Genomic DNA, 27,911 nt, shown 5'->3' with positions numbered 1-27,911 from the left:
ATTACAATATATTCATGTTTTCTAGATTATTTTATGGAAATCATTACCTATAGCACCAATCTTGCAAACATTTGTGAATCTGTCTAATTTGGAAAATGCAAGTGATCCTGCTATGCTCAATATCCCATTGTCATCTGAGCCTAAGAAGGAACAGGCATCTGTCTACAAGAGATAAAATGAAGGTAATTAAGTTCCCAGCATTAATATTTACCTTGTCGAAAGACAGACACAGAAATATCATAAGAAATGCTCTGGAATGGCAGTCTGAACAACTGGGCTTTTTTTGCTGTTGCTCACAATACGCATTCCCAAGAACAAATATTCAGGGACCATTTGCACAGAGATTTCATTAGATAACAAGCCTCAGGCACTCATGATTATGAAGAGTAAGAGTCACAACATCTACAAAGGAAGAAGCAGCATTACTAAAATGAAGTGTTAGATGACCAATTCCAAGACTTGCTAAGTGGCTTTAATTTTCTCAACAGCTCCACAAGCAGCCGAGTTCTACATCCAATGGAGTTCAACTCTATGTGGTGTTCTTAAGAAATAAAGTACAATGAACAGAACAGTATCACAAAACCAACAATGGCACCTCCAGAGCCTCCCAGGAGATCACCCCACTTTTTCAGAGTCAGAACCATTAGAACAGCAACTACAATTGACTAATGTGATCACCTCAAATAGCAAGCAGCTGTAACTGCAACATTCTCACTGACACGAGGAACAAAACAGTCTAAACGAGGATGGGAAGGAAAATTCATGCCCTTTGAACTCAAGAGATAAATAATGAGTGATGAGGTATTTTATCCCCATTCTTTCCTACCCCCAAAGAAAGACTGACTTTAAGGGGGATGGGGGACACGGATGGACAACAAAAACCCACAAGATGCCATTTTAAACAATGTACGGGCAAGACGCTTAACATCAAGGAGACTGCAGGGAAAGAGGGGACAAAGGTATAAATAGCTGCATAGTCGTGAAAGTATCTAAATGACATTTATGCCCTGAAAAAATTCCATCATCTATAGAAGAGCATGCTATCGAGCTAGCAGAGTTCCCTTTGACTCCTGCCTTCTCATTCCAGTTCAGACCTCTAACTCGTTAGAATTTGTATATTAAGAGACTGACTGTGAGACATTTTCAGCATTTCAAAGCTACAGAACACAGAGTACGAGGCGAAAGTTGCGATTTGGAAGTCTACAAATTTCGAAACATTTTACAAGTGTTACTTCCTACGTAAATACAATGAATGCTATGCAAGTCCCTCCTGTAAGGAAATCTGAAATTCCCTGCGAAGAGGGAATTATACTAGTGATCTATTTACATCTTTAATTCTTTACTTTTGGTAAACATCAAAAGTAAATAATCACTAAATGATGCGATAGCTGTGCACAACCACCTCTGTATAGCTATAGCATCTGTATTTGCTTGCAGTGCCAGCACATCTGTTTAAGAATTACCCAAGCGTGTACAGGAACAGCATTGTAATCTAAGTATTGATGTGCTGTGCTATGCTGCCTGTTAATAAGAGGGGGTTTAGGTTTGAAAGCAAGAGAGGGAAGAAATAAGAAGATAACTTTTCTACTTTTATCCTTAGGAGTCAGGAGGAAACAGCAATGAAGATAAGAACAAAAAGTTCCTGGCTTTTCACGGCCTTCTTTTCCCTGACATTAAAAAGAATGTTGACTGAAAGAAGCAGTACCCTCCCGTTCATGCTTCACAGAATACAGTAAGATAGGACAGCTAGTAAATATACCATACGTTTTCTCCTGCTCTAAAGCAGGCGGCCAGGTGGGGAAGAATAATTTCTTTGCTCCAAAGTGAAAAGCTTAAAAATCAGACACTCAGAAAACGATTTTACATGTCAAGTTTGTGTCTACAGAGGATCAGCTCACGACAAAGACTTGAATCCCAAGGGCATGGAGCAACACGATTTTGACTAACACTGCTCCAACAACTACCCTAAACAAACCACCCTAGATTTTAAAATCAGACACATCAGCTGTTTGTCACATTTCAACTATCAGCTTCTGCCTGTGTGCATGCTCATGATGTTTTGGCTTTGTTTGGTGGTGGCTTTTTTTAGTCTCTAGCAAAGTGAGCAAGCAAGAGGAGACAAACACAAAAGGATTTAACACCCTTCTATGTGCTCTGTGACTTGCCAGGATGATTCTTCAAACCAGATGAACTTCTAGTAATCCACACTGCCACCCTTATAGTGTCCCCATAGCCTGACCTTCTCTTCTGGCAGTTCCATCATCCATTTTCTTTCAAATGAACTAATTCAGCTCTAGTCAACTGCGTCACTCCCAGGGACAAGCCTGAAAGATGATGTTTGTGTGCAGGCAAATTCCTACAAAACCACCATTGGCTGTTATAAAGTCCAAAACTCAAGATGAAAAAAAACCAAACTGATTTTCAATTTGCTTGCTATTTTGGGGTGGGAAGGACAAGTAAGAAGACATACTCCCTAAAGGAGTTTCTATACATATTTTTTGGGGTGGCTTTGTAAAGGTAAGTTCTTAGAAATTCTAGAAAAATAACATTTTCTATATTCGTGATAAAAAGATCTTAATAAAGCTGACATAAAACACTGTCCCTGAATAAATCTTTGCCTTCACAATGTTTTATACAATTTTTCTTTTAATTAAATGACACTGAGTACAAGTGAGAATGATTACCTAAGGAAATGCCACCACTCCTAGGGTTTATCTTCTGCATCAATCAGATGCTAATACCTTCTTATCATCCAGGTCTTTGTCCCAAAAAAGTAAACTGAAAGTTACCGTGATTATTTTATTATTATTATATACTGTGTTCCTCATAATATTGGGCAGAGAATAAAGCAGACCTGAGCCAAGCAAGCTCTTAAATCCAGCAGAACATACCCAAAACTTTGAGTGCATCCTAAGGGACACAGATAAATGCAATTCCCCTTCATATGCAGATCTCTGATCTTTGGGATCCACACCGAATATATGTACCTACACTGAGAGACAGCCTTTGCACTTAAGTTCAGACAGCAACTACAAAAATCAGAGGGAGCTGCACCTGAACTTCACCAATTAGGCTTGGAAAAGCTCCTTCTCCTCCTATACAGAAGGGGACTTAAAAACCCACACAACTGTGTGAAAAAGCCTGCAAATTCCCCTTTAAAATTTTCCTTGGGGTAGGTTTGGTTTGTTCTTCAGTAATATCGAGCCTGAGCCTCACCTACCAACAAAAGCTTGCTGCACAGCTGCTGGGGGCTGGCTCCAGGTCCGCGCAGGTACCTCCACTGCCCACTGACAACTGTTCCGGTTTACAGGACTTCCAAGTTTGTTGGCTTGGCCATCTTCAGCTCTTGGCTGCAAGTTTGTCCAGGTAGCAGGCTGACCTTGCTACATGGTGTTGGCGCCCTCTGTGCTTCCATGCATTTAATTAGTAAAAAAATGAGTATCCAAAATATACTGCCAAAACAAGAACAGATCTGGAGATCAACACCAACATAATTCAAAGTCAAACAAACCCTATATACATTCCTACTATATAGGAGGAATTAATCATAAGGTTTGATTTCAACAATATTTACAAGCAAAGCAGTATTTTTCATGGGCTGTATTAAAAAATCATTAATCTTTTATTTAAGGAAGTCAAGCCACAGAACAGCAGAGAAAAAAACCAGAAAACTGCTTTTGCTTAAGAAACACAACAAATGTTAAAGGGTATCAGTTGCTAACCACACTTGTGCATGTACTAGGCTTAAGTGCTAAAACATAGATGTCAGTCACAGTATTTTCAGAGCACTCAAAAATCCGGCTAAGTCAGCTGAATGCTTAAAAATACACAAAACCCCCACGTACTAGAAAATACCCCATTGCAGATACTTTAAGACAGAGATACAACTTCATGTTAGAGTCATTCCTAGCACTCAAACTATGTAAACCCTATGTAACAAGTACATATGACCAACTGAAATTTTTCATCAGACTTGTGTTACAAGATTGTTTTATGGCTCCTCACAAGTGGAACGATTCAAAGAATAAAGGCCACCAGCCTACCAAATAAAACAAGTGGATAAAATCTCCTGGCAGATCTCATACTTCCCAAGTATCAAAGAAGGGGAAAAAGCCCTTCTACAAGACTATAAATCTGGTACTCAAAATTCACAGCTGTTGATATCTCCCCTGTATCTTGTAACATCTTACCTCAACTTCACTTTTTGAAAAGTACTTCAAGGTAACCAGAAAAGAAGAAGCCAGATATGGGATTTTTCCTGTTTGCTTTCTGTTTTTTAAGAAAAAAAAGTCCCAAAAGGCACTGTTTTGCAGAAGCACTCAATTGCCACTAAGCTCTTTTGTGTTCAAATAGTAAGATTCATTAGTGAGCATAAAGCCTGAATACTCAATTACTAATCAGGAAATGTCATTCAAAGGTTATGAAAAGGAGTATTTAACAGTCTTAAAAGGCTGCTAGGGTTAAATGAGATCTCTAGATCAATGCATGTACCTGCACAGACCATGTATACATAGGCAGCTTCTTTCAGAACTTGAGCTTAGTAAGTGCTTCAAATAAAATTATTTGAAAATGCGATAGCTATTGTACACATGTCCAAAGACCAACAAAACTGAGGGGAGATTAAATATACATTGTGTTTAGCCACTAGTTGCCATACCGATTAGTTAACTATTATGTAATGATTGGTTTCAACTTCCAGCTTTTTATTCTATGCAAAGTGAGCGCAAAGCTCACAATACACTTACTAAGTATTTGAACTGTTTGTCCGAGACCACCTTCTATCCACTTTGCCTAACTGCAAAATTTCTCAAGTGCAAACTCTCACCGTTTGCCTGTTTCACATCAATTCTTTACACTACTAAGGGGTTTGAGTTGCCAAAATTTCAATCAATCCTATCACCATTCCATTATGTGCAACTATGTCATGTGATGTAATAACATTCAACCCTCAATTAAATAGCCATTTTTTCCAGATCTCCCAGCTGAAAGAGGATGTAGGGAGGAACCTATTCAGCTTTTTGCTGAATAACAGAGTCTGATAAAGAAGCATCACTGTGGATGGCTGCTGGGACCCACAACACACCAGAGTCTGTAAGTTGAATCAAAAGCTGAGAGGCAGAAAGGACATGACTCAAGTTATACAATCTCTGGCCCAGTCTGTCAGAGCAGCAACCAAACAACAGCAGTCTTGCAAGTTACTTATTCCACATTTGGATCTTTTTCTAGTAATATCAATGAATGTGGAAGCTGGAGGCTGCTTATGACAGAAGTTAGTGTTGATTTTCTCTTGCCTTTACCTTTGCTTCTTTTCCGCTTCAAACAGGACTGAGACGTTAGTATAATGCAAGTGAAGTGATTTCAGTATGATTCAGGAGAAATGGTTTAACACAGGAAAACAGAAATAGTTTAATGAGAGAGCAAGTGTCTCGGTGCCAAAAGTTCCAGCTACAGGTACACAGAAGAACCAGAAAGACAAGGACACTTCTGGTCCGATTCCTCCTCTTCAAAGGAAATTTGTGTCAGCTTTGTACCCTGGTTACACAATGGCTGTGAAAAGGTAAGCGTGGCCAAGAGAATTATCATCATCATGATTTCAACAATTTAATTTGCTTTAAGGGAAAAAGAATGAGTAATTGAAAAACTCAAGAAAGATCTCCTAGCTAACTAGCTGCCCTTCTCAGCCCCGAAAAACTACAACTTCTTTTAAATTGGTTCTAGTGGTACAGCATATTGAAAACAGAACAGCACCCCGTTTACAGGTCTCCTGTATACAAGCACCGTAAGAAGGTATTGCTTCGTAACACAAAAGGAAGCTACCACTGCCAAGAGAGTCCAGGTGAAAGCCTTTCAGCAGAAACAGAACCCAGACACAGCCTGCACATAACTATGAAGAGATTTTTTGCTTTCCTGATAGGAATGGTCGGGAGTACAGGCAACCAAAGCCACTGTCAAACAAGTAATTACCTTTTCGTGATCAGTTAAGCCTGTCTTCCAACAGCCAGGGATGAGAGGTTTCCCTTTTAGCTTTCGTATTCTTTCATAAATTCAACTTAATCTACAGTTCTCAGCCTGTTTTTCTTGGTATCCTTCACTGCTTAGCGCCATCATATGTTGTTGGTGAGGTCCCGTTAGAACTTTATTCTCTATAATCTTCCACATACTTGCTAATGTATCCAACCTTGTTTATTACGTTTGCTAAATATATGGCTAGCCATAAACTGCAGCAATTCAACCACAGAAACCCAAAAAAAAAAAAAAACAAGGGGGGTGAGGGGTGGAATAGAGAGAGTAATGAATCCCTTATCTCACACACTAATGATCTGAACAAAATCTATACCACATCCACGTTTTAAAGGTTCATTTTTCTGAAAGCTTTTTAAAGGGCAAAGTTCCTTCCAGTTAGGACAGACACTCATATTACTTAGGTCCACAACATCACTACTTCCAACAGCAAAGGAAAGGATATTAAAAAAAAAAAAAAAAAAAGAAGAGAAAATCAATATATTATAGCCCCTCTTCCCACACATGTGGTCTATGCTTGAAAAGCCCCAGAGTGTAAAGTTGAATGACAGCTGACTCATTCTCCCAACTTGTCCTATCATGGAGTGCTTAGTAAAACACATCTCGACAGGACTAAGCAAGCATAAAAGCATGTCATAGCCAGGGAATCTGGACAGGCTAGCCCTATGCACTGTGTCTTCCCCTGCTACTGGGGGAGGGGCATTCTATGGGCTGCCACACACATAAGATGAGCAGAAAATATCTGCGAAGTTTGTCATAGCTGTTTCCCTCCCGTTTCACAATTCTTCCTAAAAACGTTCAGCATTTATCATGAGCTAAATTTAACAAAAATCCATTTAAATCCTACTCTCCGTAGACCACCCGAGTCTCCATTTGCTAATGTACTCGCAGTATAGCTTACAAAGGGGAATTTCAAGTAAATATTGAGATAGTTTTCTTTGTCCTTAATGCCGATCACTAATATTTCTATTTTACAATGAATAGCTTCCATCAAAATTAGTGACAGTTTAGCATCTTCCTGATACCTCTCTCTTGACATACAAAAGATATAATATGGCATGGCATGCACAACTACTTACTGACCAACTGAAAGTTGGTAAGAACAGGGATAGGGACCAAAGAAACAACACAATTACTCAAAAGATATTGTTAGCAAGCTTTTGTGAGAAATCTTTGTATATGAACTTCGAACACTTCATACTAACTTTTCAGAATGTACCTTTAGATCAAATCGAACCTCACCTCCTCCGCAACCATCCATAGAAAGAATTTATTCCAGACTTTTACCAAAGTCATATAGAAGTAACTCCCAGCAGGGAGCAGCAGAAATAGGAGTGTAGAATCACAAAGCAATATACAGACACACACACTCTCTAACTTTGTAACTTTAAAAATAAAGTCAAGGAATTATGCCAGACCATGAAACCAAAGAAATTGCCAACCCCTTCTAGCTATTTAGAGCTATCTAGAACTCAAATCCATACAATTTTGAAGATAAAATCCAGGGTGACTTAATGTTCAGTGAGCTATAAATACATTAACTTGGTAACAAAAGCTGAAACTGAAAAGCAAGGAAAAACAAGAGACTCTATAAGCCAGAGTCAGCCCACAGGTTTTGTTTATTCAATTCTTGTTAAAGGAAGAACAAAATATATAAGAAACATGTTTGTGTTGTAAGACAGAACTAAACAACAGGGGCTGATACAGAGTAGGATGTAATACAAGGCTCCCGTTGTGCTGGTGAGCCATAGCTGCCGGAGACAAAAACCTGCTGTGCCTCAAAAGAGCACACACAGAAGAACCACCACTTACTGAGATCTATCTGCTGGCAGAAAATCTTCCCTGAGATTCAGTGTCAATCTGGCAGTTAAAAGAATAATCTTCTATAGTAGCCCTGACAAGATTACACACACAACCCCGCCCCTCCCCGATCCTTCCCAAAGACAAAATGGTATAGGATTTGGCTGCTTAAGTCTCACTTGAAGATACCTTCCATAAACTGTCTGCAAATTTCAGTTCCTTGCAGCTTGAAGAAAGAATTCCCACCAAAACCCCAGGAACAGATAACAACATGGTAAACTTCATAAATTGCTGAGGAATAAGGCTCTTCAGGTCACTAGCTCAGGTTTTCTAGGTTTCCTTGGTTTTTCCTCTCCAGTATATTCTACTTCAGTTAATTCTTGACTTATTCTACCAGAATGACCATCTCTCTGATCCCATGAACAAAATAAGGTCCAAAACAAGTAAAGAAAGGAGATTGACTCACATGAAAACACAATAAACCTCACCCACCAGAGTACAAAGATAGTACTGACATTTTTCCAGGCCAGGGTACCTGCTCAACCTCCAGCCCAACTGCCAAGGCCAAGTAAAGCACAGCATATTCTAACAGGTCCTTCAATTAAAACGAAAATGTTCCATCTAGACAGCCCAACAGCACAAGATCACAGAGGAGGCAAAGGATCTTACTGTAACTTGCTGAAGGCAAGGAGGTTAAACATTGATAAATACTGAGGAAAGGGGGACGTTGCAGCCCGACTCCATAACAGCACGTTTCCAAAGTTAATCTCTGCAACAGTCTTCCCTTCCACTGAGGGTTCCCTCCTGAGGACTGGCTGAATCTGTACACAACAGGCCTCGACAACTCCCTCCAGGCTGGGGCTACAGGGATACAGGCTGTGTCACGGTCGAACAAAAAGCAGGGAAAGTGATGCCAGAAACAGGAAAACTGAGCTTCCATACGTCACTAATGCTTTTCATTCTTGGCCGTATTTCCCGGGCACCTATGAAAGAATGATGCCATGGAATCTCCCCAGCTCAGGAAGAAGGGAGGGGGAAATCAAGGTTTGTTCCCACCAGCAAAGAGTAAAGAGGATTTAATGTAACTCTTCCTGTAGACAAAGCAGACTCAACCAAACTGCAACAACAGAAACCAGATCTCAGCAGAGCAGAATTCTGGATTGCTATAGAAATGGTTGAAGACTGTATAAGGAATCTGGACATCTGCCTTCAAAGCTCTCAAAAGCACAGCATTAACCTAAAGAGGAGCTCCTTCTAGTGAGGACATTCTCTCCTCAAACAGGAAGAAAAAGGTACCACAAGGCTGCCCAAACTGTAGTGCTTGAGAACAAATAAAAACATTTATGCACCGATTGATCAGCATTACTGTGTCTTCCCCAAAGCTTTTGCATTAATTGGATGATTCATGACTGGAAAGGGACTTTCTGTCCAAAGAAGAGATTCCTTTCATACAAATTACTTAATAAAAATCAACTCCTCACATCGATGTATTCACAGAAAACAAATATTATATTACCACAAATTTCCAGAACACTTTGTAGTTTTACACATGTATTTTGCAGAGCTTAAGTACTTACTTACGTGTCTCTATAGAAAAAACATAAAATAAATCCGTATCAGAATGTGAACTCAACACACCTAAGATTAAGCTATGTCGAACATCTTGAACAGACTTAAACACCAATTCCACACCTGTAAATTCTTGTATGTATCCATACAATGTTAAGCGAATGCTCATTTTTATTTTAGACACGTGCTCTCCCAGACACCTTACAGTTTCCAGAGTATCCACAGGGTGCAAATCTGCCACAAATTTCATCCCAAATCTTGGAAGAGCTAGTACATTCCCTGTCCCCCAGCAGGCTGCCACACAGGAACAGATTTCTTGAGTAACATACTGCACAGTTCCCATCAACCCCTACTTCAGTGGCTTGTACAAACTTTGCTCAAAAATTATCATCATGAAAATTGAAACAGCAGTGAGAGATGTGATGGAACAAGAAGCCAGCTTTGAAGACAATGCAGAAAATAAGGCAATTTCCATACACATCTAGAATCTTTAATCCTGTTATTGTACACTAAGTTTCCCACAGATCCCATAGTAATTTCTGCAAACCTTTAATTTCTGAATTAAAGAAGCTTGTGCATTTCTTTCTCTCCTCTTTCCACGCTCTACCCTTTATAATCAGATGCAAGACCTGCATGATAGGCCCTGAGGTTTTAAAACTTGCCAGTGAAAAACAGATGCAGCTGAAGTCATTTCTTTCATGTAACCAAATATTCCACTATCAGACTGTGAGATGCAGATGTTGTAAGCTAACCACATCACCAGTGTAAACTTAGAAAGTGATGACAACGGAAAACACACCCAATATATGCACTGAAAACTTATTTCATGATCTACTACTTCTCCCTCCCTCAAGCTTCACAGTTTTCAGGGGCCAAAGTTACATTCTGCTCCTTCTAACTTGAGCAATTTTGGTAATGAATAGACCTTCCCACTTGGGTTCTGTAAGTGCTCCTAAGAAGCCCTAGAACAAATACATGAAGTGCCACAAGGGCTCAACGGTGGCAACATTTTCCAGTTAGATTCTATTCATTATTTCAACTCAGCTTTCTCCTTGCCTCTCCTGTTCACTTTGCTATTTTTCTTTGTAGTCTTAAGCTCGCCTCTCAGCATTAGAATAAAGCATCGACAGCAGAGGCAAATCTTCCACTCTCAAAGTATCCTAGCAGAGCTGCCACATCTGCTTGGACCAAAGTCAGAAGAATACTGGCTTGCCCACCCACCCCAGTGTAAGTGCAAACCACGTAACTACAGTGGTTCCAGCGGCACTCCAATGCAGTCACCTGCAACCAAGCATCTTTTAAAAAAAGAAGGGAAAAAAACAACCCACAACACTACCATCAGGTGTATGTCTTCTAGAGGTTACGCTTTGGTCAAGCAAACATTACTGAGCTTTGCACTGGGGCATACAGTCTGAATTCAACAGTATACTTTGGAATAATTCGTATGATCTGCCCCATAGCAGATATTTCTGCTTTAAAATCTATGCATGTTCAACTGATATTCTTTGTTGCTTACTCTTACCATGCACAATACTGACAGGATTTATTATGACAACAGGGAACGTAACAGGAAGGCTCTGAAGCTTAAGCTCCCACTGCTTCGTAACACCAAGCTACAGCATTGTAAGAAGGAGGGAAGAACAACCAGACACCACAAACACATAAAACCAAGACCACAGAAAATCAAATGCATTTACCAGATTTTAGTTAGATTTTACTTAGCCTGAGGCAGATGAACAAAGGCTTTTCTTTCTTAAACACTCATTTTGCAGGTTCCCCTTCACAGGGGTTGAGGGATTCCTACCAATTTGCAGGTTTTGATTTAGCCCATTTCCCAAAACCCAGCATCGTACCACACAGAACACAGCTACCTCACGTTAAAAAGAATCTCAGGGGCTCCAGTTTCATCAAACTTGTTTGACTGTCAGCTATAGTAGGTAAAAAGAGGGAAGTCCCCATAAAAAAGATGCCTTATCGGTATCACAGACAAGCATTAAAAAAAAAAAAAAAATAAATAACGAGTATTTGCTGTCCTAGGGAGCTGCTGGCAAGCGGGAGGTGAGGCGAGCGGAGCCGGCATGCGGCGGTAGCCGGACCCCGACTCAAACGAGCGGCCGAGGCCCCCTAGCGGGCCGAAGCGGGACTGCAGCCCCCACCCCACCCGCCGGGCCCGCCCCGCCGGCAGGTCGCCCCCGGGCCAGCCGCTCCGGAGCGGCGCTGCGGCCGGCCCAGCGCTCGGGAGGCGGGGGGGGGGGGGGGAACGGGACACGGGGGACGGGACGGGGGACGACAACGGTCTGTCTGCTGCGGGGGCACCACCAGGAGCTGGGTTCTGCCTTACCACCTCGGTCTGTGGTCATCTAACCCCCACAAAACCACCCTGAAGGGTCTGACGTGTCCAGGGACACTGCAAGGCGCACAAATCCAGATGCACGTTTGGAAGGGCGATTCAGAATATTATTCAAACTATGTCACGGCATTTTGTTCTTCCAAGGCCTTTTTAGCTGTAGGCAGTTTTGCATAGGCAGCAGAAATACCATTTTAACTGCGTTTTTAAGGTACCTCCTTCTGGACAAAAGAGCTCGGAATTCTTCATCTGAGCTTAAGCAAGGCATAATTTCATGTGTCGGTACATGAAAAATAGATTAGTGAATAAAGATAATAAATAGATAATAAATAGATATTATATATAATATATAAATAAATAAATATATATAAATAAATAAATAAATAGATAATAAAACAGGCCAGAAAAACTTTATTTATTAGGCAACCCAGTTAAAAAGAAAATAACTTGTTTTGAATTGAAATTGGCGATTTTCCTCTAAGCCTTTAAAAGACCTTCTCCTGCTATATTTAGATTTGCCTTCAAGTCAGATCAGTTCTATCATTTCTCCAAGTAGCCTAATTTACATCTCTAGCATTACAGGCCACAACTTAGCTCTCTTTGAAACGATCTAAGTAATAACTTCTCTTTCAGTAGTTACCCTCAAAGGGTTTGTAGCAACTTGAGAAGTACCACAAATTAAAGTTGACATTGTTAAGCAGAGCGATGCAAGACAGCTGCTTCTTATTATTCAAAAATAATATCACCTCTACTGCAGTGGTGCTCCTTGTGCCATTAAGTGGAGTGCTGGAAAGGAAGCAAACCATTCTACAGAGCAGTGGCCTGAGGAGAATAATGCTTGCACTTGGAGTCCAAGGCCAGAAGAATCCACCTGGTCTGCCCTTCACACAGAGCAATAACAGTACTGCCCTGCCGTAATCAAAAAGCATGCCTGAAAGTCACTTGATACAAGCATTCATACAGAAAATAGTAACCAAACCAAAGACACTAACAAGTTCCCATCTTATCATCAGAGACCTGATCAAAAAACAACCAGGGTCGCTCAATCTTCATCTTTCTGGATTAACCATCATTGACAAGGACCATCACTAGTAACGAAATAACGTAACTTATTTTGAAAGTGTACTAGTGGTGCTGCAAAGCTTAACTGGGTTTCTTTCCTCTGTAGGAATAAGTAATCAAGGCAGAAAAAGAAGTAGTTGCCTGCCTTGAAGGATTTTGTGAGTTATTTTACAGTACGGTTATGTACAATGGGAATAGTCCAAAAGACATCTCTATGATCAAAAAGAATAAAGAATTGTAGCTGATGAGGATGAAAACCACAACATCCTATGAAAACGTTCTTTAACGTCTTTAAGTCAAGCAATTCATTTCTGGGGAATTAACTTCCTGAATCCGAACTGCTTTGATAGAAATAGCAGCAAATGAAAGGAGTTGGCCAGACTGTAAAGGGAAGTGACAGGAAACAGGACTTCCAAAACAGCTGCTGAATGAAGGAGAATATAATATATGAAAGAGATGCAGGTATTAAAGTGATTTCAGGTGCAATTAGAATCCCTTTAAAGGAGCGTGGGGAAGAAATGAAGATGGGCCTTTTGCTTAAGTTACAACGCAAAATTTTGCCAACAGAATGAAGGAAAAACAAAGCAAGTCTTGTAAACAGGCTAGTTTATGTAAGAGGAAAAGTTAACACAGAAGAGGAAAATATTTATGCTCTGTTCCTTCTTTTCTGATAAAAAAATTGATAACTTGCTTTGAATGACTTTAAAAGTGTCAAGCCACTGCATCCATGAAACTGCCCACTACTCCTCCAGATGGTTGCTTTTAACATCATCACTGTCTCATTTACTTCCCAGTGTTCATTAGTTCTGCAGTCAAGCACTGCTTATCTGGCAGATAAAGATCAAAATGTCATTTTGAAATGGCAGAATTTGTGATTTTATGCATGAACAGTGTCCAGCTTTTATCCATCCAGTTTCTTCCTGAGTCTTTCCAATTAGAAAAGTTTTAATTTACTGTCAAGACAGCTGCAGTTAAGAATGTTTTATTATTACTACTCTGACCAGGATTAATGTTCTGGGAAAAAAAATCCGAACAGAACTCTAAGTATTTGCAATGGCCTCTTAAAATTCCACTACCTTCTGTGCAGAACACAACACTAGACTTCAGATACAGTAAAATATATGTTAAATATATGTTAAAACCATTAATTTTTGCATCACGGGGAAACCATTAATTAAAAATATTACCCATCCTTTCACACAGCAAAATCCCTATACACTGCAATGTCTTTCCAAAGTATGTTCACTGTGGAAGGTAGGAACAGAGAGAAGCATCATACAATATCCCTTCCTTTTTCCTGTGTCCAAAAATCACTCCATTTTGTTCCCACTAACTGTGTAATTCTCCAGAGTAAAGTGAGCAGGAATTGTTTATATCAGTAGTCTCCAAAGCGGAGTGCATGCAGCCCAGGGGACATGTAAGACAATCCACTGGAGAGCAGGAATAAGTACAAATATATTAGGTGTGCATGCTCAAAAAAAATTTTACTAATAGGGCTGCACAATCAATAGAGTCTGGAGACTACTGGTTTACATGACTTCAGCACCAGGAAGCTGAAACAGCATTTCCTCCTTTGCTAGGAAGAGGTAAAAATAACAGAGGGAGAACTGCATGCAAGAAAAAGTTTTCAAGTAGGCTGCATTTTTCAGTTATTTAGCTGCAAGTTTAATCACAGGCAGTGAGTGATCTTTCAGAAACAGTTAAGTGTTTGGCTCACACTATGTCTAGTAGTTGAGCAACTCTTGAAAATCCCATGAGATTCTGACTGGTATCTAGAGGCTGCCAAAGGCCATTCAAAATCTTATTCTGGATGATTGAAAGTCAATGGACCTGAACCTTAAAGAGATTTAAAATTCTAAATACATAAAATTCAGTTTCAGCAATAACTTATGCCACTGCATCGCTTGGCCAGTTTTCTAATGCAGATATAAAAAGTCAGCTCATTTTTATTTAAGTTCCTTTCAAACATTAATGGGGGGGGGGGTGTGGGGGGGGTGTGGAATATCCCTGCTAGTCACTAGACACTTCTTTTTCTTCTTGTTAAAAATCACCTACTAAAATACTCACGTCAGTGCTGTAATGGCCATGGATTACTATCAACTAAATGAAACAGTAAGGTTACCAAAACTTTGGGGAAGTTTTACTTCGTCGGTATGCATTATTAAGAAATAGTGAAGCAATGCAAACAATTTTTGAAGAGTCTTGTCAACATGAAGTTATCCTGACTAATGTCTTTTTTTCTACCATTTCTGTTCCAGTGAGAATGACACTAAGCACTTTATTCAAGAATAATACATTGAGATAAATTCCTTTACTCCACCTGAAAAGTTTTGAAGCAGCACATAGCATCGATTACAGCTCTGAAATTCAGTACAGCATCCTCTAAAAGGCAGAGTTAAACATTTCCTTTAAATAGCTAAGAGAGCAACTAGAGTAACACAAGTTTTTACATGACATTTCTTTCATATACTTTGATGTCAAACAATGAATGCTATGAAACAGAACACAACTGATTTGTTTTTCTAGTTATGCATGACACCCCTCCAATATCTAGCACCAAGAGCTCACAGTATATCGTAATTAAAACGACACTTTTCTCACAAAGCAAGGGACATTACTGCATAACCATTTCAGGATTTACAGCACAAATTTAATAGAACCCTTAAGCACATGCTGATCCCTGGGCATGTAAGAACTCTATCTAAATAAAACTATCCATGCTGAAGGCTAAGCACTCCTTGAACCAGTACCCATACCTTCAGAACCCAGTGAATATCAGCAACAACACATCTGTGGCCCCTTTTGCAGTTTTCCTAACAAACAGGCCACATGCCAAAAGACCAATAGGCTCTGCAATCTCCAGTGTGACCCTAGGCAAAATGCTCTCATCTGCTCTTCATTTCCTCACCTGGCAGTTTATACAAAGCAAAAGTAGAAATGCATGTAAGCTACCCCTGCTAATATAACTCTTGCTGTTTTGTTTGTTCTGTGGAAGACTTCCATCCTCTTGTTAGTCTTAACTATCACACCACAATGCAACAGAAGTGAATAGCACAGACTATTCACACGTGAACACCAAAAAATAGTTTGATGCCTGTCTTACCTTTCCAACTCATATACCTTTCTCTCCTGCCTTCGCATTTCACAACAGAGCAACAATACAAATGCATTCAGATGACTTTCATCAGATCGATCACCCTTTTGCACACGAGTGTCATTACTACGTAACCTTCCTCTTGTCTCTTCTAAGAATCTAACCCTACAGCCCTCCACATGTGTCAAGCGTTCATGCTGTCCTCACTGGTACAGCTTCAACATTTAATCTTCTTTCGTTCCATCTTCAGGGAGAGCTTTTCAAGTCTAATGATATCTCTTTTTACCAGTCTTTTCTAAACATTTTCTAGGTTTGACCACAAACACACACATACAAGCCTGCTTATTTTAGTTTATTGACTTTCTTCTGAACACATCATTTCATTTGTGCCTAAAACATTTAGTAAAGAGCAGCACACAAAAAAAAAGCTAGGCTCACTCCTGAAGTACAGAAATGTCAGTACAGTTGTGCAAAACCATGTAATTTGTTTCACTTGCAATGAGACCAGGTTATCTCAGATGGGATGGCAGAAGCAGAGGGTTCTCTGCTACACTGTTCTTAAGATCCATAGCTAACACTCAGGTAACCTAGGAATGATACTTACTATGCCCCCATGCCTTTCAGACAGGCACTTGCTCAGGATTATCTTCCCCACCCCCCAAATTCCTGTGCCCTGAGAGTTTGCCCGTATCTTCCTGCCAAATACCGTCCCATATCTTGAAAGCTGCAGCCATATTTTCCTAACTCCCTATTTTCTGAAGGAAGTTTTCCACCAAATTCTTTTCTCTCCAAGAAGATGTCATAACTCACCCTGCAGAATGATCTTTAGAGGCTCATCTATATTCTGGTATACCAGTAACCTGATGATGCAGAGAAGCTGCATCCTTCTGGTGTATACACGTAGGTGCTACTGCATTTACGAAGATGCTAGGCCCTCTCATCTACAAGCACAATACTTCAGGGACAGAAGCCAAAGGATGTCTGTCCTCACCATTTTCAAGAGACAACCACTGCTCTGGTGAAATGGCAAAACTGTGCATCCAACCACTATTAATGAGAAAGAACACTCTATACGTGAAATAAAGGCAATTTACTGTTTTGGTGCCATGTTACTGCTTTTTAAGTATCCTACCTGTTTGTGCCACCAAGTGGGTCCAGCCACTCCAAACTGCTCCAATCTTTTCATGCGAGAAAAAATGAGTCTCAATCTTCTTGGGCTCAGTAAGAAAGATCTCTTTGCTCACTAGCTGCCCATGTTTGTTGCTACCCCAGACATACAGGTGTCCTTCATCTACAATAGACAGAGAAGTAAAATTTGTTGACAGTGATATACATAGAACACCACCAGATACAGGCTCTGTCTCAACTCAGTGATGTTGAGGAAAGAACAAGGCTTCATTCACATTGTGTTTTCACGGTATGCTTTCTCCTACCATTCTTTACCACGGGCATGCACACTGTAACTACGATATCAGAAACCAAGGGCCTAACGACCTGTTTTGAGGGCTACACCGACTCCTGAAACAACCAGAGCTTTCATTCAGGTCAGACTGCCTAGACTTCATTTCTACTGCGAGCCTCTCAAAGAGGACTGAAAGACGTTTATAGCAAAGGCCAGTTTTTATTAGAAAACTAACCACAGTAGTCGACTTTTCTGAGACAAAATAAAAATAAAAAAATCAAAGCATCCTGGGGACACTCACTGAGCAGCCCCTCTCAGCCCACACTGTTCTTGCAGGCCAGCTTTCACCTCCACCCCAAAGCTTTGATTCAGTCCAGTAAACAACTTTCTGAATTGCAGCAAATAATTTAACTCCCCTCCAGTACCTGGGACTCTTCAAAGCCTGGCTGGCTGCTCCTGCTTTGCTTTACAGTCTTCCAGCCTCTCTACAAGAGCTACAAACTCCTAACTCTGCTCGTAAATCTCCCGTCTTCTTCAGCTTGAGCTAATTCAGTAAATCCCTAAAGCAGGGACAGTTTAATGCTCCCTGCCTCACCTTGCACAGTCACTTCCTAGACGAATTGGAGACACAGCCATGAACATGCAACCAAAGCAGGTACCACCCTGCCACACAAGGCAAAATTAAAAATATTATCATGCCTCAAAACAGTGCTAGACAACTAGTGAGAGACTTCTGTAAGTAACCGCTTGTTTTCCCCACTCCTTTTCTAGAATAAGCATTTGAGCAAGTGCACACTCCAAAATTCCACCCACAGGTATAATTGTATTTACAGGAACATCCACATTGCTTTGTACCTTTCTCTGGTGCATGTTGGAGTTGCTCACAGCCTAACAACGAATTGACAGTAACAAGATGACTGTTCAGATGACATTCTGCCCAGGTTCTAGGCCTCCATGTTAAAAAAAAAAATATAATCCACAAGAAACACTCAATAGAACACAAGCTGCATCAGGCCTCCTGAAGTCCTTTGCCACCCTATACAAGCTGCAAGCGTAAGAAATAAGTCTTACACACACAAAGTACATAATCATGGGCCCAAGAAGACCAGAAGCCATACAATTTGCAACATGGAATTGTTCAGAGCACATGTCCGCAACACTCGAGGCTCCTGGAACTCTCAGGCCAGCACAAGCACCATGACAGAAGTTAATCTTTGGCAGGGGGAGGGGGGGGCAGGCAGGGAAGTAGGACTTAGGCTACAATATATTTAATAACCCAAGTTTGGCAACAGTAACAGAAAGAACAAACCAGGAAAATTCCACCATACACATGCTGGCAAAAAGATAGAAGGGGGGTGAGGGGAAGCCAGTATTTGTCAAGTTACATATTACTGACAGCCATCCACAGGACTTCATGCACTCCTCATTAAAACAACACGACTGAAATGAAAATTAAAAACAAATAAAGCAACTGTTTCATTCGAATTCTCCACTAAAATTGATAAATTCTTTCCCAGAATGAAATACATACAACTTCTGGAGAGAGAGAGACCAAAAAAAGGAGGGGAGAGGTGAAGAGGTGACAGAAACAGCTTGTTTCAACAAAGTAAAACATCGTTTGTCACTCTTGTTTCCACAACTAATATGCACTGCCTCTGTCACCTCCTTTTCTTCTCCAGCTGAGTTTGCTTTATCCTGGGAAATGTCACATGCTCAACCCTCATCTCATTTCTTCAGTAGGTTTTAACAAAAACTTAAGACACTAAGACTTAGCACCATATTCCCATCACTGGAGGGTTCAGACCAGTTTGGATACAGGTAGACTACCATCCTTTTATATAAAGAAGCCACCAGTTATGTTTGCAGCAACCCACTTCCACAGTTGTATCAAAAGCCTGCCTGACTGCAGGTGTTTGGTATCATACCAGCAGGTGGCTCATGAAACAGAGCCAAAGAAAATGGTATCACAGCATGAAAGATTCCTAGAAAAAAAGAATCCCCATTTACATACTACACCCTGCAGCAGTATCTTTCCTGTATCGATTATCTTTAAAACACAACGTATTTTAAGCAATAACAAGTATCTTGCAGGATGAAGGGCAGCAGCAGCATCACATTATTAAAGCCTTTGACATGTACTTTGTTAATCTTGGTACCCCTGCTGCCAAATAGACTACTCTCTTAAATAACAAGCAAAAGCATGACAGAATAATCTGTTCACTCTCTGAATACAGAGTGCTAATCAGGTAAAGTAGACCCTGTTTGTCCTTACAGTTGTTCTTCACTAATCACACACACACTTTGCATTTCAGAATTCAATATAATTTACATTTTGGATCATCTCCCTATACAACTAAATCTCTGTAGATCTGCATAAGCAAATACTCCTTTAATGATGACAGAGGTACCAGATGGCTGCATATTTGCTAAGAACTTGTTCCTATGAAGATTGGCAAAGACTTATCTTCATAAGGTTCAATATATTTTCCACACTTCAAAACTGTAAGATTACAGCATGAAAAGCTATTCTGTTTCCCCTTCTCTCAGTCTGTTTAAAAAAAAAAAAAGTCTTTATTAGGCTTTCATTAGTGGATACTAATTCTCCAGCATGGGAGCACTACCTAAAGATCAAAGAACAAATGCTAGACATTATGGAAGTGCCTAAGTGATTAAAGCAACTTCCTACTGCTTTAAATAAGCCTTCTGCTCTTACACTACCGCACACAGATCTGCACGCTGTTATATTAGAGCCACCTAAGATAGCTCCAGACCACCTCACGTCACTGCACAGCAGAGCGCTGTGCAAAGGCATTAGCTCACATAGCAGAAGCAGGAGAGCCACAGCAGCCCTTCCTGGGACACCCAGCGAACATACCCTTTCTCCATGGACAAAGGGTTGCACTGGTTCCAGCACTCAACCATCCAGAGCTACCCAATCTGCAATATAGAGACTTACCCAACCATGTGCCTCCACAAATCCTTTCAGAGTTTCTAACCATTAAATAAAGCCCTTATGAGTACGTAAGGGTCTGGGCTCTAAGTCACACGTGACCCCAAGAAAAAACACACAGGATTCACAGAACTGAAAACAGGAATCTAGCTCTTAAGAAAAAGAAAAGTTCTCAGAATCCAAAACTATTACTGAACAATTAACCAGTACTAAGTCAGATCACATTTTACTGGTCTCACCAAAATTAACCAAAATGTTTCCAAAGCATAAAACCTTTATAGGCTCAGATAAGGACTTTCACTTCTGTACCCAAGGCCTACCTGTGAGTAACACCGAATGATAGGAGCTTGCAGCAACTGTCTTCACCTTCACATCTTCCAGGCCTACAGAAAAATTAATCTCATAAAATTTGTACAGCAGGTACCATTTCATGCATAGACATGCACACAACTGTAACAGGATGATGAAGAATTTTTTAAGAAAAGCCTTTGCTTTTGGGCCATCGACATTGCAAGACTATCATTTTCCCCCACAGCTTATGACCTTGCAGGCCCATTCTGTCCTTCAGATGCTGCACTACATGTTGATAATAACAAGTGGCTTTATAATAAAGAGGATGCTACATATCACTCCAAATCACATTTCTGCTCTACCCACCTTTACGAAGGAATCAGATTCCTGAAATACCTGTTACTTTGCAGGGTTCCTTTGCTGTCAAGAACAGAGGGAGGGTTTTTCCTTGGTTTGCACGCTTTGCCTGAGACGCCATGCCAGTGCCCCACTGAAGAACCAAACCGCTCTCTTTCCAGAGTAAACACAGATAGAAGAGATTAAAACATCAACCACCAACAAAATCACTTAACTCATTAATAAGTTTTAAAGGTACATACATTTCGTTTTCACTGATTCAAATTAATACTTTTAAAAGACCTTTATGCCAAAAACATACAGATAAGCCTTATGAAGTCATCAAGCAACAAACAAGCAGTCTTACAATACATGGAAGAAAATAAAGATGATACTAAGCAACCTGTCTCAGCTCTGAGGCCTATATTAGGATGTTATTGAGGACTCAGTGACAGAAGACCCATAGCTCTAACACCTCAGGACTGGACACAATGTATTTATTACTGTAAGTTTATTGTACTTTCTCTGCATGCTAATTTGTTTGTGCAGTCCAGCAGAGAGGGACTGCAGTCACTTGTCCTTTCCTCAGGAGCTTTCATAAACTTCACCTAGCTCTGAATCAAGATGTTCACTGAGTGCAGAGCTCAGGGAAGCTTAATTCCCAGTATTCACACAAGCACCAGAGATCCCACTCTTCTTCCAAGCGTCTCCTTTGCATCTTCAGCTAGACTCCACTACCTGGAAGCCATACTAAAGTTCATGCAAAACTAAGCAAAATAAAAAAGCACATGTAGTTTGCTATTCCTCAATTTTAAACACAACCATGTCAATTGGAAGGTTTTGATTTCTAGTTATTCCATAAACAAACTCAAAGTCTCTAAGAATACCAGGAAAAATATTTAGACATTATGACACTCCCAGATACACACACAGAAGACAGTGGGAGAAAGAATCAAGAGGACATGATTTTCAAAGGTGTGTGAATGAAATTAACTCCAAGTAGATTCTCCTCCCCAATAAAAGTTTCATTCTTGTGATTTTTCTAGGTGTCAAATTCATCATTAAAAAAGCCCATTTCATGTGCAGTTCCATTTTGAAGTATCTTATACAAATCTAAATCCATTATTTTGCATATTATAATGAATTAAAAATCCTAAGAACGTATTTTGATTGACCAGAATTTTTTTCCAGAAAAACACTCATCATGTTTTGTTTCAGAACGGGAGAAAACAAAACAGTAAGTTTTTGACTTTGTTAATTAACTCTCCCTCTGAATTCCTGGAGAATGATTCTTCACCACCAACTGCAGGAAGACGTTTCTAGTGTGTTTATTATTCACGTTAATTTGTACCAACATCTTAGTACAAGACTTTCAGGAGTACTTTCCCTGTGATATTTAAAATAAAGAGAAGCTAAGATAAATTTCATCTCGTTTCCCTCCCTCTCCCCCTCCAAGCCATTAAAAATCCATTTCATTTGTTACCAAAATGATACTAAAATTATGACAGATTTACCTGTAGCAGCAAGGGCATGTCTCAGTCCTGCAGCAACATCCACCACCTTCTCTTTGAGAGACTACTCAAATAAAAGAAAAATATATTTTAGTTGCTTTTTGCATTTAGTGCCTCTAAAAGCAAAATATACCAACAGAAGTGGAACACTACAAAAATAGCTCTCAATTCCAGCCTGCATGTCACAATGCATATCAACATTCTGTATCACAAAGGAAGTAAACTTGGGCCAACAAAAATAAATAATAAAAAAAAAAAAATCAAGCAAAGCAACTGGATGTACAGCTTTGTGGCAATAAAACAAAAGTCACAGTCAAAATCTTCACATGAAAGATGGAACCTTGGCAATACATATAAACTCCGTGTTCCTCAAGAATTACACCAGAACCTCCATAACAAATACTGGTGACAAGCAGTAATAAAAGTTCCATCAAGCTGTTCAGTCTTACCAAGTCCTGCAATCACAGACAATACCACCAATAGTACCACCTACACCCTAAAGGCTGCCCAATATGGTACAGTCTTCTTCCGCATGAGCAAGTCATGCATGCATAAAATTAGCAAGTTAAGTTTGCACAAGGTACTTCAATTCTGGCACTTCTTCTCACAGATGTAACGCTATTTAAAATAGATGGCGTCAAGCTCAAGCATTTAACAGGATACAAAGCAAAAGAGAAAACACCCCAAATGAATGCATGGTGTACATGGTCAGGGAGGAGCCAGACTCAAGTTAGCACTGTCAATACCAGCCTTTCTAAGGCACCATACTGGAATGGTGCTCCCAAGAAACATCAGATGAGTTAACCTAGGTAACCCCTAGTGAACAGGGGTTACCAGCTGTCCTCCTACTCCTACATTAACAAAGCAACAAAGGAGTATCTGGCAGGAGTCATGAAGCTAAATTTCTTGTCCGAGAACCCTTCCTGCTCTGAAGTTACTGCTTTCATTAGACATAAGAGGTCACATGGATGGAAAAGAATTTCATTACTGTTCGCTAAATAAGAAAATACAGTGTAAATTAGGGATTAATTAGAACTCTTGTGAGAAATTTGTTTAAACTGTTAAGCTTACAGCCAACAACAGGAAAGCTTTTCTGATGTTACAGAAGCCTCAGTACCTACCAGTTAAAACATTGTAAAGCAATTAATTTGGAGCTGTTCCGAGCTCCCCACTCAAGACTCAGCAGGGCCTCACCTGCAAACATCACCACACATTTCCACATGGCTTACAAGAACGACATGAGTCCGAGTCCAGCCTTTAGCATTTACAACTGAAGGTACCAGACCACAGGGAAATTGTTATCTAACTTTTTCATCCTATTTCCTTGGAAACATGATACTGGCGGTCAGATAAGCAAGTCAATGTACTTGTCAGTTCCTTTACATGAAAAAGTAAAAATAATTTTAATCTCAAAACTGATAAAATTAAAACGTATTCTCTGAGGTCTAGCTTTCCTGCAGCTACATACTTTCTCACACCACTATTATTTTGGGGGTGACCAAGCTTATATTTATCTAACTGTTTTTACAGCCAAGAAATACTATCACAGTCCTTGTTTTGGGGGAAGAAACTCCAAGTCATAAATACACTCCAAAACCCAACACATGCTTAAAAACACAGAACTGTGCTTCTGGTGTGACAAGAGCAATAGATCAAAAGAAATGGCATAGTTAACTTCGTTGAACTCCATCATGCAGCTTGATTTTTTCAGGGGTGGATTATTGTTGTTTTGAACTATTAAGCACAAATGCCTGACAAGGTACAGTGAATGCACATACCCTTCACATAGCAAAATTATCTAGTATCTTACCAACTTGAGGCAAAACTTCAGCTGGAGTAAATCTGGAGTTTCACTGCCTTTAGGATCACTTTTACATCACCTGAGCATCAGGCTCATTCTGCAGATGTTACCAAAATACATTACGAAACACTATAAGCCATAGTGAGAGAGATAAACTTTCTTCTAGAAGTGAGCAACTGCACACAACAAGAAAAGCAGCCTTACCTCCTCATTTCTGGGTCAATGACCATTTTTAGTCCTTTACTTTTTAAGTTTACTGTAACAGGCTTTATAAAAAGAGTTGAAAAGCCTGGCTTTAAAGCCCACTGAGGTCAGGTGACCTTCATAAGTTACTGGAAACAATATGAAGCACAGAGCTCTAAAGCACAATTCCTTTTACATGTTTACCTCAATCTTTTGTGGAATCAAGCACGGACCTGAAATTTGAGGAACTCCTAATTGTCCAAAATTGTTAGACCCACAGGACAGAACTAGACCAGATCCTGCAAAATGAAGCATTAGAGCCCAATCAGTAAATCCCTAAGCAAAAGCAAACCAATGTTACATTCTAACAAGCAAAGTACCACAGCCAAGTAGCTCAAAAAAGGACCTAATGTGTCCTGTCCCAAAGCTCCTGAGGCTATAGGCTTCTGGTCTTCCACACCATGTTCAATAAAGGTCTGAAGTTCGCTCGGATACAAGGAACATGGAGCAATTTAGTTTGCAAGGCAAGTAGCTTAAAACCTGCGAGCACCTATGTATCACACAAGCAAGAGTAATGTGGAACTTTCAGCATGCTCTCTACCATCAAGTTATTTATTCAGCTCACAGGGACAAACTTACCTACTAATATGATTGTAAAATCCCAGCCACAGGCAACTTGTTTTACACAAAAGCCAGACAGGGCAGTGCACAAAGTAAAACACAGTACATCCTCTGTGTGATTCAATCCCAACTGCCCATCTTTGTTATGGCCACATACAAAGAGTCCTCCTGAACCTGAAAGAAAAAAAAGCAAAACAAAAAACAACAACAACAAAAAAATCATGTTGTACTTCACAGACTAAAGAGATAAGTGTACATCCATGAGATCCTGTGTCAAAGAAGGACAGCGATTGCGTGTTATTTTAGGCGCTGCAATCAAGTAAAAAGAAAGAGAAAATTATTTCTGATGCATCAGAAACATCTCTGATTAAGTACAGCTATGGAGAATTAGGTTTGTCAAGGGAGACAATCCATATGGTAAGACAGGCACCTCTCACTAAGATGCAAGATGAAGCCTTTTTTTTTATCATATTCACATCTGTCTGTATCCCTCCTTTCCCATAATAAGTTATGGCATACAGCATACCTTACAAAACCAGATGCTATTTTTGCTCCATACCTTAAAACTTCTCAAGATTGAACAGCCTGCCACCTGATTCCTCCCTCTGTCCCACCCTCCCATCCTCAATACAGAAAAACTGACCGCTTTGTATGAAAAGCTGCTATATGAAACAGGTTAAGAAACAGCCCTCACATAGCCATACAGTAACCACACAAGATACACAAACCGGGAAATTTCCCAAAATACTGAGTTAATTGGCACAAGAGGAACCTGTTTCGCAATTAAGACTCGTACTTGCTCAGAAACACAAGCCACAGATAGGTGGCAGCATCAAATCAACAGGGAAACGCGGAAAAAAAAAAAGTGTTTAGAAGTCACACACTCCTTACAAAGTGCAATGTTTTTACCAGTGATAACTGCAGAATGTCCCCCTCCTCCAGTAATGCTTTTAACGTCTTGACATTTGCAGGAAACATCTTTCAGTGACTGAGGTACCAGCACATCCTCTTTATGACCAAGACCAAGTTGTCCATAGCTGTTTGCACCCTTCAAATACACAGAGAAAAATAACACATTTTTTAAGAACAAAAAAAGATGCACATCTGCTCCTAAGAGCAAACAAGCTCTTAGGTCACAGGTTAACCTGCCAGTATTTGCCCCTGAAAATCCCCCAAAATGGCAATCTTCATTCTTACTGCTGTCACACAGGACCCCTAGAATTACAGACCAGGACTATCCTAAATTTCCTGTCATTAAGACTGCCTTTGCAACTCCAGTATTTTAAGAAACATACTGGAATATATCCTGGAGTAAGACTAACTGCACACTAAGAGTTATCAGGATGATTACTAGCAGATTCCCGCTCATCACTAAGATCGTATTCATGCCAATGCTTTCTGGCAGTCCATGTCCAAAACGAGATCAGAAAGACACATAACCTTGTTCTGGAACCTAAACAAGTAAAGCAGAAACACTTATCCCTCATTATCTAAGTTTTTTAACTTAAAGCGGTCAAAATGAAAACATACCAATTATAGTTACTATAAATTTATAAGTATAAAACTATAGCCACTAAACTAATCCTAGAAAGCAAACGCTAACAACATGGTAAGGGCGTCAGGGATTTTCTTAGCCAATTTAAGCTCTATTAAGCATCCAACTGTTTGAACAGCAACTTTAATTCACAAAGGTGGGTTCAGTAAATTCTGTAGCCCACACACTGCAGTAACAGCAACACTCAACATCCACGCTGCTCCCAGCTAGTGATCCCCAGGGGGGCCTTCCCTACCTCACTTGTGCCCGCCCCCCCCCCCCCCCCCAAGATGGAGCACCTGGTGTATCTTACAAGGACATATTTAACAAAAAAACCATTTTGTACCTACAAAAACAACGGCATTTTAAACTAAAGCTAAAGCTGCTCGCCTCATCCCATAGTTAACAGGTGGATGAGGTGTCAGGATTTGAGCTCAACAGGCAGATCGAACTGTCTCACAGCCACTACTACCAGCAGACACTTCTAGAGTGTTACTACTTCACCGACATAATTCTTTTGAGAAGGTATGTCACAAGCTCTCATTTTAGCCTATAACTTGCAATGAATTTTCAAGTCTTCAAAAGCAGGCAAGCTGAGATAAGGTGCAGAAAGAAAACAGGTGCCTGAGGAACTGAGAGCCCCAGGGGCCTGCCCCAGCTCCACTTCCAAGGCTGACAGGTTATTTTTACCAGACACGACCGCCACAGAGCAAAACGAGCTCCCAAGGAGGGGAGATGCCCATTTAATGGCTCTAGGACCTCCTTTGCTCCCCAGGTAAAATCACAGTTCTGCTAAATCATGGAAAATAAATAAATAAAAGCGCTATTTCTGTCGAAGCGCGGGGTGCTGGGCCCCGGCCGCAGCGGGACACAGCCCGGCCCGGGGCCGCCCCCTCAGCGCGGGGCCGCCGACCCTGCCGGCCCCCGGCTTCCCGCCGCCTCGCCAGGAACAGGGGGTCCGTGAACCGCGATAAGGGCAACTCGCCACAACTTTACCACAGCTTTATTCTGCCGGGGTTTTTTTCTGGGAGGGGGAACCTTGGTCCGCCCTTCCCCGGGGCAACGCGCACGGCCCCGGCCCCCCCGACCCCTGCAGCAGCCCACTGGAGGGCGAGCAGCTGGGCTCCGCGTCCCGCCCGTCGCCCCCGGGGACCGAGCGCCTGCGGGGCAGAAGGAGGCCCCGGCTCCCCCCGGTCTCCCTCACAGTGCCGAGCACCTGCTTACCCACGCGAAGAGCACGGGCTCCATGGGGCCGGCGGCCGGCAGCCCTTCCCGCCGCGCCGCAGGCCGAGGAGGAAGAGGCGGGCCGGGGGCGGGCTCCGGCGGGCCCCGCCTCACACCGCGCCGCCGCGCCCGGGGCTCTGTGGGGAGCGCGGCAGTTACCTCAGG

The 27,911-nt window shown here is 40.9% G+C and overlaps 1 protein-coding gene across 5 annotated transcripts in view; it reads right to left on the bottom strand.

Moving 5' to 3' along the window:
• SERGEF (secretion regulating guanine nucleotide exchange factor) overlaps window positions 1–27,812 on the bottom strand; it is a 158,756-nt gene extending 130,944 nt beyond the window's left edge. For 4 of the 5 annotated variants that reach the window (XM_055813839.1, XM_055813840.1, XM_055813841.1 and 1 more), the window contains exons 1-8: window positions 27,747–27,812; window positions 25,898–26,036; window positions 25,007–25,162; window positions 24,572–24,666; window positions 22,387–22,447; window positions 20,933–21,046; window positions 20,566–20,628; window positions 17,026–17,184 (exon numbers count right to left, since the gene is read on the bottom strand). In XM_055813839.1, the coding sequence (XP_055669814.1) occupies window positions 17,026–17,184; window positions 20,566–20,628; window positions 20,933–21,046; window positions 22,387–22,447; window positions 24,572–24,666; window positions 25,007–25,162; window positions 25,898–26,036; window positions 27,747–27,770 (811 nt within the window). In that variant the 5' untranslated portion in view covers window positions 27,771–27,812. The remainder of the gene's footprint in view (window positions 1–17,025; window positions 17,185–20,565; window positions 20,629–20,932; window positions 21,047–22,386; window positions 22,448–24,571; window positions 24,667–25,006; window positions 25,163–25,897; window positions 26,037–27,746) is intronic. The other variant, XM_055813842.1, reaches the window with a different exon arrangement.
• Between the last annotated feature and the right edge of the window lie 99 nt (window positions 27,813–27,911).

The sequence above is a fragment of the Falco peregrinus genome, chromosome 9 (genome assembly GCF_023634155.1).
Source record: "Falco peregrinus isolate bFalPer1 chromosome 9, bFalPer1.pri, whole genome shotgun sequence".
Lineage (NCBI taxonomy): Eukaryota > Metazoa > Chordata > Aves > Falconiformes > Falconidae > Falco > Falco peregrinus.
The sequence above is the reverse complement of the archived record's forward strand: the minus strand, read 5'-3'. Positions and strand labels throughout refer to the sequence as shown.